The 11,279-nt window shown below is 35.7% G+C and overlaps 1 protein-coding gene across 1 annotated transcript; it reads left to right on the top strand.

The window, feature by feature from the left end:
- The first annotated feature begins 6,909 nt into the window (after window positions 1-6,909).
- Window positions 6,910-8,610, top strand: LOC111915295 ((R)-mandelonitrile lyase-like). Its single transcript, XM_023910964.3, has one exon. It carries the CDS (start codon window positions 7,042-7,044, stop codon window positions 8,542-8,544), a length of 1,503 nt encoding a protein of 500 aa, XP_023766732.2. The 5' UTR covers window positions 6,910-7,041; the 3' UTR covers window positions 8,545-8,610.
- Window positions 8,611-11,279: the final 2,669 nt, after the last annotated feature.

Here is an 11,279-nt window from a genome sequence, read left to right as displayed (position 1 = left end):
AAGGTGTGAAGTAACCATGCAAATCACTTGGTACCCTTAATAAATTACCCCTCAATCGATGTGCCGGTAAACCACACACGCTCCATCGATACTATGATAAACATTAAGTTACCCTTCGCCTACCTTGTTAAATACGAGTTAGTGTGCCGGTTAACCACACACGCTCCACTAACCGACTTAAACAAAGTGCAAAGTGTAATTTCATGGATTAGCACCTTATTCACATTTTCCTAAGTAACTAAGATTGGGTATTTATAAGTGTTTAGTTACTTAGTATTTATCATTAATACTTTTAATGAAGGGAGAATTATAGTCCTGTCAAACCCGTTCGGCTAACGACCCTCCACCAGTCAAGCAAGCGGTGGGTGAGAGTGGACACCCATTAAGTTGTCATTTTATAGGCAACAACCTTATACCCACCTTATAGACCGGCTTCGTGAATGAGGCGTACTAGCGGTAAGACTGACTTTACTCTTATACATATATATATATATATATATATATATATATATATATATATATATATATATATATATATATATATTATTAACTTATAATATTATAAAGTATGAGGGTTGAATTTTAACTTTTAAAATTCTAAGGGCTAACTTGGAATTAAAGTATTCATAAGTGAAAACTTTTCAAATTCCAAAACTTGAGGGCAAGTTTTGAAACTATTCAAAACTAATTAATTCCATAACTTATGTGTTTAAAGTAGTTTTAATCCAAAAACTCTTCAAGTTCCATAACTTGAGGACAAGTTATGGAAGACTTTAAACTAATAAAAGAACTAACTTTTTCTTAATTTTATAACTTATGGATTTAATTATGGTTACATATTTTCCTTTAATGAAGTGACTCTTGAACTTCCATAACTCGAGGACAAGTTATGGAGTCATAAAAAAATATTCAATGACACAAGACTCTTCATTTTGTAACCATTGCCAACTTTTATGAATTTTATGAGTCTTTAATGTGACTCTTCATGTAACTTGAGGACAAGTTACACAAACACATTTTATACTCAACTCTTAGATTAAAATGGATTGAAAACAACTATTTCAATTAACTTTTCTATTAATCTAAGCAACTCATAAGAACAAGATAATTCAAATCAAACTTTTTCATGTAATTAGTCTAAACCTTAAACTAATACAAAACATGAATCTATTGACAATTATCTTTGAAAAATGGATTAGCATGAACATTACCACATCAAAAACAAGTTTATAAGTTCAAAAACAACTTAGGGTAATGTTCCTAGTCCATTTCTAGCCAAAAAAGTCGAGTTTATGCTGTCTGGGGGTCCAACTCGTCGAGTGCATGAACCAACTCGGCGAGTTGGATCGAATTCATCACTTTTTAGGCATGGACTCGCCGAGTCTGATGACCAGACAGCAAGAAATTCGATTTTTTAAGCAGTTTTGCAAGTATAACAAGAAAACAAGCCTAGGCTCTGATACCACTGTTGGGTTTTGAGCATTCTAACACTCCTAAGTGTACATGCAACCCTAAATACCTTGGATCTATGTTTTCTCTATTATACATGCAAGTAAGAACTTCCAAGGTATTATCCTAATCTAGCATACAAAACAATGACTATAGCAAGATAGAATACATACCTCTTTGGTGTAGAAAGTCTTCATGAAGCTTGAGTGCCTAGTGCCCCAAGTGTGACACCTCAAATGGAATCACAATCACCAAAACACTTAGAATAACTTGAGAGAATTCTACAACTCATGAAATCGGCTAGCCCTTTTTTTTTCACACACTAGTGGCCGATTTTGGTCAAGAATAAGATGCTTATATAGTTAGGGTTACACCATGTAAACCCTAATTGACATGGCCTTTCATTTCCATGATCCATGGGTACAAATACACCATGGAGCATCCATGGACCATCCTATGGGTTTTAGCCCAACTTGATTATCCATGGAGCATTAGCCCACTATAAAAGTATGGATGATTTACACAATCAACCCATATATTTAATTAGTCTTCTTTTGATCACTTAATTAATCCTAGATTAATTCTTGATCAATACTAATTAAATAATCTTATTATTCTTATTATTAATATACTAGAACTTATAATATATTAATAACCATAAGTGTCTTATTTCTCTCATTATAGTCTATCCAAGTGCATGATGGTATGCAACCCAAATGGACCATGTCGGGTCGGGTCAAGTCTTACCAATTATAGTTATGGACTTAGACATTAATCCAACATTAAGGGTACAAGGGTACAGTGATGCTAGTTTTCAGACGGATCGGGATAATTACCGATCGCAGTCAGGTTGGTTCTTTACCCTAAATGGAGGAGTAGTAACTTGGAAAAGTTCCAAGTAGGAGACTGTAACTGATTCAACGTGCGAATCAGAGTACATTGCGGCAAGTGAAGCGTCAAAGGAGGCTATATGGTTGAAGAACTTCATTAGAGACCTTGGAGTTGTGCCATCCATAAAGGAGCCAATGGTAATTTTCTGTGATAATGAAGGAGCGATTGCCTTAACCAAGGAACTGAGAGATCATGGCAGATCTTGACATATCGACAAAAAATACCACTTTATCAGACATTGGGTAGAAGAGGGCCTCCTCGTTATAAAGAGGGTATTGTCAAAAGAAAACCCAGCAGATCCCCTTACGAAGGGACTGAGTAGGGTCAAACACTTGCAGCACGCTAGGAGCATTGGGCTGAAGGACGATATGAGTTTAGATTAGATAGATAAGAAACGAGTAATAGATAATTTGTATTTGACATTTGATGAATAAATAAAGTTGTGTTATTTATGAGTAAAGCTAATATCTTGTGTTGGTTATTTATCTATTGTTTCAATTTTGCATGTTTTGACTTTCTGAATAATAAGATTATTCGAACAGTCCACAGTCGTTCATATTTTGGAAGTAGATGTGAATGAAGACTGTCATGAATTTGTTTGTAGATTGTCTAAAAAGTTTTGCACATAACAAAGGTTTGCTACAAAGTTCATGAGTTCTTATGAATATGATTTGAGCATTGGAATAAACCCGCGCTTGCTGGTATCACTACTTTTATAACGAGTGATCGCAAGATGATAATATCATATGATCTTTAAACCTAGAGATATGGTTATTGTTTGCTAGCTGATTGTGCATTGATAATGTGAAAACGCATCAGTAACTTGATGTTATAAAACACATTGTTGTGTGTGACTTAGCTAGTGAGTGATAAAAGCATATAAGTCAAAGTTTTTCTGTTCCTTTTATCATAAGAGGGTAAGAGCGATATCTGGCCACTCGGTGATTTGGTTTGAGTTATGTGTCGGGCCCGGTCAGGATGAAGTTGATGAGTTCAACTAAATTCTATGTCGAACAAATCAGAGATCGAGAAACAAATGCTGGACAATAAGTATTGACAACATGATATATAGAACAGAGGATTGTACGATCCCTTATCTGAAGGACTAGTTTTGATCAGAGTTGACAGAAGCGTATAAGAGCTACGATTGCTGATCGGATCATGAAGTCATATATGCGATATAGTTACTAGACTTATCCAAATGGGAGACTGTTAGATTAATGTCTAAGTTCGTAACTATATTTGGTTTGTACTTGACCCGGTTGTGCATGGTCCTTTTGGGTTGCCTTCACCAAAGCAACTTGACTAGGTAATTTGAGGAAAGAGAGAGGATATTATGATTTATTAATATATTATAATAACAATATATTAAAGGAGAAATCATATTTATTTAATTAGTATTGGTCATAAATTAATTAGGAATTAATTTGGTGACTAAAAGAGATTAATTAAATAAATGGGCATAAACTGTCAAATGTGTAATAGTTGAGTTTTGGGCTGGGAAACCAAATGGACTAAGGGGGAACAAAATTATGATGAAAGATCATCATATTTTCGTCCAAGGGCCTTATTCCAGAAGGTTCCTTGGGCTGCTTGGTGTAAGTTATCCATTAGGGTTTAGAGTGAAACCCTAGAAGCCTGCACTATAAATAAAACCCCAAGGCTCCAATTTTCGGCCACTTGCTTCCAAGAGAAACCCTAGGGCCAAAAATTAGCATCCTCCTTACTCTTTCAAAGTTGCTTTGTTGCCTCTGGTGTTTGTGATCCACTAGAGGGGTTACAATTGTGACTCTAAGCTCAAGAGAAGAAGATTCAAGCTACTATTTGAAGAGGTAAACATCTAGATCTGATGTAATTAGCTAATTTCGAAATTATGTACGCTAGATTAGGGTTTGCAAGTCTTGGATTCATTGCATGTATAATAGAGAAACCTAGATCCAAGCATTAGGGTTTGTATGAGCACATAGGATTGTTCTTATGCATAAAACCCATCACCAAGTGCTCCATGTTGGACAATACTTTATACCCCAACAATCTCCTACTTGAAGGCTTGAACAGTTTCATCTGTCATTCAAAGTCTTCATCATTCTTCTAAATCTCTCTCTTTCTCTTTCATTCTCGCCCTCTCTCTCTCTATGCCAACCCCCATCCTCAAAATCTTGGAAGGGCAGTTGAAGGCGTACCTAGCTTCAACTTTTCAGTGGTAAACACCTTAGTACATTTATCTGTTGAGTTCTCCATATTAAGGACTTTCTTTAGCTTAGTAGCCCATTGGTTCATAGTCTTGAACTCTCTAGTCAGCCGCATCTTAAGCTCATTAATCTTTTACGTGTTGGAACCAGCAATCAACACACCATCAATAGTTAACACGAGGATCATATATGAGGAACTTAATTTATAGGTAACAACCGTGATCAACCTCACGTCTCCTAAACCCGCTCCTCTTCAGGAAGTTATCAAACTTTAAGTACCACTGCTTAGAAGTTTGCTTCATGCCATACATGTTTTCTTTCATCTTGAACACCAACTTTTTCTTACCAGCTATAAGAGCACTTTTTGGCTGTGCCTTCAAGTTGTCTCCTTCCAGGTTATCAGTAAGGAGATCATTTGTATTCACACCTAGGTGCTCTAGGAATTTTGTTCCCGTTTTGCCTACCGTCTAGGTCGGGTCTGACTATGAATTATTAAACGGGATACTGACTTAAAATGGTAATGTATTTTTTGATTTGTACACATTTGGTCATTGAGTTTTTTTCGTCCATATTTACTCCTTCAACTTGTTAAACTGTACACAATCAATCCTTATGACCGGGTAATCTAGGTTAGCCGGTAAAAATGACTTAATAGGGTAATATATTTCTCACTTTGTACACATTTAGTCCTTAATATATATATATATATATATATATATATATATATATATATATATATATATATATATTGTAAAATATGTCATTTTTGTTTTTCTACTCGTTCAATACTTATGAATGATTTCTTTAGGTTTTTCTCTCGAAATCTTACATTGGACATTCATTAATGAAGTGTTTGGGCCTTTTGATGCTTATGTCCATCACGATCTCGCCTACTTAGTTGCTTAAGTCATGTGTTCTGAACGTCATAACTTTTTCATACGAACTCGGATTTTAACGATCTTTATATCCATGCGAACGATCTTTATATCCATGTGTTCATATTTTAGTCTACTACAACTTTCATTTAGATTACTCCATTAAAAAAATATTTTTACTTATGATTTTTATATGCATACGCAGGGCGGATTTAGCCTGGTCCCGGTGTTATACCGACAACACCTGTTTTTTCTGTTCGCAGTGGAAAAAAAATTGATTTTTTTTTCCGTTTATACCTATTTTTCATGTATCTGCAATGTCTATTTTATCTCGGTAGCACCTACTATGTATTCTTGCATCATCCTCTGTCCATACGTTTTTTATGAATGCATGTATGGATGGTTTTTTTTATAAAATCGTAAATAAAAATATATTACATTTTAACTGGAGTAATCTTAAAGAAAAAATGAACACATGGATATAAATATCGTTAAAATAATCTGATGTCGTATAAAGAAGTTACGACATTCAAAATACAAGACCTAAGCCAAACCACAAGACCTACGCAACCAATCAGTCGAATTCGCGTTGGACATAAGCATTAACAACCCCAAACATCTCATTAAGTTTTGTCCCACGTAAGATGTCGTGAGAAAAACTTAAATATATCATTCATAAGTACAAAAAAGGACTTATTTTGAAACAAAAAAATGTTAAGGGCTAAATATATACAAAAATATTAAGGACTAAATGTATACAAAATGAAAAATATATTACCTTGTTAAGTCATTTTTTCCGACTAACCTGATATAACCGGTTATAAAGACTAAATGTTTACAGTTTAACAAGTAAAATGGGTAAATATAGACGAAAAAAACTCAATACACAAATATATACAAATCGAAAAATACATTACACTTTTAATTCATTATCCATTTTATCTTAATTTCTTGGAAATTAAAGTGAGCTAAAAACACACGAAGATACATGCACAATCCAAGATTGCACGCAGTGAGGCAGATATTGTACTTCTAACAAATTATTTATGTATCTTTTTTTTTGGCCGAAAATATTAAAGAAAAAAGGTTAGTGGTATTGCTCGTAGTGAAGTGAAAAAGAATAATTAACGGCGTCACTAACCGTTTCATTAAAACAAATAAACACACAAAATTAACGGCATGAGTAACGTGTAGATTTCCCACCAATTACCAAACAAGTTTTACTGCCCGTCTTCTCCGATTCAAAACCTGCTCTTCCTCCTCTCCTCTCCGTCTTCTCTGATTCCAACATCTTCTTCCTGCTCTGCAAATCCTTTTGAAGAAGGTCACAGACATTTTGATGATCAATTTAATTCGATTTATTCTCAATTTCACGAAACCATTGTCATGAGTTTCCATTCTCTTTCAAGAACCCCCATGAAAACCTCATAGCCTCCAAAAAATGACGTCAATCAGAACCCTAATTCCCCCACTAACCATTCTTATCAATCTAGTCGGTCTATTAAGTATCGCGCTAGCGCAATCCAACCAACAAAGTAACTACAGATTTGCAATTGTTTTCAAGATCTTTCTGCAATCATTTTGAATTAATCTAACTTTTTGAATCCTTGCTTTGAATATCAGGTACAGATTATATGAAGTTCGTAGTTAATGCAACGCAGCTTCCTCTGGAGGACACATACGACTACATAATAGTCGGCGGCGGCACCGCCGGTTGCCCACTGGCAGCGACGTTATCAAAAACCTACCGTGTTCTTCTTCTTGAAAGAGGCGGTCTTCCTTTCGCGAACGCTAACCTCATGACTCGTGAGGGTTTCCTCCCTACACTCACTAACTTTGATCAATTTGACTCTCCTGCTCAGGCGTTCACTTCCGAGGACGGCGTCCCCAACGCCCGTGGCCGCGTTCTTGGCGGCAGCAGCGCCATTAATGCCGGATTTTACAGCCGAGCAGATGAAGATTTCTACAAAAGATCCGGGATCAATTGGGATACGCATGTGGTGCAGCGATCTTACGAATGGGTTGAGAAAGCTATCGTGTTCCATCCGCAGTTACAGACATGGCAAACAGCCATCCGTGACGGATTAATTGAATCCGGTATCGAACCTTATAATGGTTATACTTTAAATCACACTTTAGGTACCAAGATTGGTGGCTCGACGTTTGACAGCTCCGGCCATCGACACAGCGCCGCTGATCTTTTAAACATGGCTAATTCATCCAATATCAAGGTGGCGATCTATGCCACCGTGGAGAGGGTTTTGTTCGCTCCTTCATATTCTTTGTTGTCCAGACAGAATGCTATAGGAGTTGTGTTTCATGATCTGATCGGCGGCTATCATCATGCAATGTTACGGAATAACGGAGAGGTCATTCTCTGCACCGGCGCCATTGGCAGCCCGCAGCTGCTTCTCCTGAGCGGCATTGGCCCACGCCCTTATCTTTCTTCTTGGGGGATACCCGTCGTACGTCATTCTCCATACGTCGGAAATTATATGTATGATAATCCACGCAACGGAATATCGATCGTGTCGCCGGTTCCACTGGAGCAATCTCTCATACAGGTTGTGGGCATCACCGATTCCGGTGCTTATGTTGAAGCAGCATCCAATGTTCTCCCTTTTTCTTCACCTGCATACTCCGTTTTCCTCCGACCGACTTCTTCCCCCTTGTATCTTACTGTTGCTAGCATCATGGAGAAGATTATCGGACCACACTCTTCTGGGACACTTCGATTGGCGTCCACAGACGTGAGAACCAACCCTATTGTGCGATTTAACTACTTCAGTAATCCGGTGGATCTAGAAAGATGTGTGAACGGAACTCGAAAGATCGGAGCCTTGCTTAGAAGCCGAGCCATGGATGATTTCAAGTTCTGGGAATGGTCCGGTACGGATTTCAGATTTGTGGGTCCTGCATTGCCGATTGACCAATCGAGTAACATTCTGATGCGTGACTTCTGTCGCCGGACTGTGAGCACAATATGGCATTACCACGGCGGATGCGTCGTCGGAAGAGTGGTGGATCACAATTTGAGGGTCGCCGGCGTTCATTCTCTTCGCGTGGTGGATGGTTCCACTTTTACAGTCTCACCGGGGACCAATCCACAGGCTACTGTGTTGATGCTTGGCAGGTAATTTGAGTAATTTCTCTTTTAGCGATCTTCAAGGTTTCTTTGCGTTGAATTTGTGTGACGATTGTTGTGCTGAATATGCAGGTATATGGGTTTGACGATTTTGAAAGAGAGAACACAAATGCACAACAACTCAACTCAAAAAGCGAGAACACAAATGCACAATTCAACCCATTGATTTCACCTGCAAATATGGCTTTGGTAATCTTGCATAGATTGTTGTGTAAATATGTAGTAAACTTGTGTGTTGTTGATTCATTCTTTGAAAAACTATAGATGGATGGTATCCTGATTCCTGGCCCTAATTTAGATGGAGAAACTGGTAATTCATTCTTCGCAGGGCCTTGATATGCATGAAGTTGGCATCGAGTTATTTGGTGTATATAGCAATAGCTAGCGAATTTTGTTTTTTGTTTTTTTTTTGGAATTGAAATTGATTTAAAAGCCACATTGTTTCACCATTTTGAAATGGCAAAGGGGTTGTATTTCTGTCGTATTAACACCCGTATCTATCTAACTATGTGTTTGACATGGTTCTGCATCTTTTAAAGGGACAAAATTAGTTTCACTAACATTGATACATGTCACAAGTCTATTGCATAGAAACACAATACAAAACGGTCATTTTTCGTGTCCTAGATAATAAATGGAGCCTTAGGGTGGAGGGTCTCGATGGTGGATCGAAGAGGATAGGTAGCGGTACTGCCGTTGGTACCACTGATTGTGTATTTGGCGGGTTCTTCACAGAGGCCGACGTAAAATTTCATAAGAGGTGTTGTTGACGACACATTTTATTTACATAGTGACATATTTTTTTTAAGTAGTTGGACATTAGTAGAAAAAACAAAAAAATCGAAATTTTTTGTACTATATAGTATAAATATTAGAGGTTGTTGGTGCCGCTATTAGTAGGTGGGTTGAGATTTTCAATATATTTAAGTTAAATGAGTTAATCCACATTAACCCATTTAATTAAATAGGTTGAGTTTGGTAGATTATCAATTTGTTTTCAACCCACTAATCCATTTAACTTTTATATATATATATATATATATATATATATATATATATATATATATATATATATATATATATATATAATTTTGTCGTTATTTGAATATTATAATGTATTAATTAAAATATTAATTTATAAATTATAATGTTTTGTTATTATTAACGTTCTAAAAAGAGCGCCATGACTTTAAGGCTTGTATTTACCGTCAAACTTTGACAAAATACTGATTTAAGTCACATATGTATATATAAATGAATAATAATAGAAAATATATAAAAAATTATTAATTATATACAAAATTGTCGTCTTAAGTTACACTTTACAAACGACGTAGTTCGACACGACTCAAAACAACTTGAGGTTTGACATTGTCGTCAAGTCACACCTTATGTTATGTAGAACTTTAGTTATATTATTCATGTTTTAAAAAAAATGCAATCCTAATTCTTGTCATTTTACTTGGCTCAGACAATACTAACTACTCTCTAAAATCACTTTGAAATTAAATATGTTTAATGTTATTTGAACATTTATTTGTATTTGTGAATTGAAACTGTGTTTTTGTTATACTTGTGAAATTTTATTTAAATTTGCAACTAATTTAAATAATGTAATCTTTAGTTAATTTATCTACCTTTTTTTTAAACGAATTAACCAATGTTTAACTCATTTATTTAATTGGTGGATTGAGAAATACATAAACATGTCAACATGATGACAACTCATTTATTTGAAAGGTTGGGTTGTGTTGTAAATATCAACCCACTTAAATAAAGAGGTTGGGTTTGGTTGAAATATTCGACCCACTTAAATAAATAGGTAGAACCCGAACCCAATTCAGGTCGAACCATTGCCAACTCTAATTATAAATGTTGGATTAGTGTCTAAGTCCATAACTATTTTGGTATGTACTTGACCCAATGGTGCATGATCCTTTTGGGTTGCCTTCACCAAAACAACTTGATTGGAGAAATAAATAGAGAGAGAGGTTATTATGATTTATTAATATGTTATAAGAATAATATATTAAAGGAGAAATCATATTTGTTTAATTAATATTGGTCAATAATTAATTATGAATTAATTTTGTGATCAAGTGTAATTAATTAAACTAGAGGGGCTGAATTGTAATTATGTGATAGTTACAAAATAAGGTAAGGATTATCTTAAATATAGGGTGAACGAATTTAAGGTGATAATGTCTTAGAATTCGACTAGAATAAGGGTTTCTAAGACTTATCTTATGGTTACTTGGTGGGCAAGCAACTAGATAAGGATAAAGACTAAAACCCTAATCTTTACACCTATATAAACCCCCTAAGGCTCATGAATTCGTCTAAGCCTTCCCAAGAAGTCCTAAGGACAAATTCCTACTTTTCTCCTCTCTCTTTATACCTTCTCCACTTGCTTATGGTGTTTGTAAGCCATTAGAGGAGTGACACTTGTGACTCTAAGCCTTCTAAAGTCAATTCAATGAGGAATTGGGATTGTTATTGCTACATAACAATCAAGGTAATATCCTAAACCTAATTATATGTTAATATCGATTTCCATATGCTAGAATTAGGGTTTATAGTCTTGGATTCATAGCATGTACAATAGAGAAACCTAGATCCAAGCATTAGGGTTTGTATGAGCACATAGGATGTCTTATGACCAAAACCCATCAGTGGTATCAGAGCCTTGATTGGTTTCTATTGTATTGATGCTTGATGTAACTGAAA

This window comes from Lactuca sativa, chromosome 4, assembly GCF_002870075.4.
Source record: "Lactuca sativa cultivar Salinas chromosome 4, Lsat_Salinas_v11, whole genome shotgun sequence".
NCBI lineage: Eukaryota > Viridiplantae > Streptophyta > Magnoliopsida > Asterales > Asteraceae > Lactuca > Lactuca sativa.
Note: the sequence above shows the minus strand (reverse complement) of the source record. Positions and strands in the feature narration are given on the sequence as shown.

What these genes read in the sequence shown, in the direction of transcription:
- LOC111915295 (XM_023910964.3), top strand. Translation starts at nt 7,042, where the DNA reads ATGAAGTTCGTAGTTAATGCAACGCAGCTTCCTCTGGAGGACACATAC.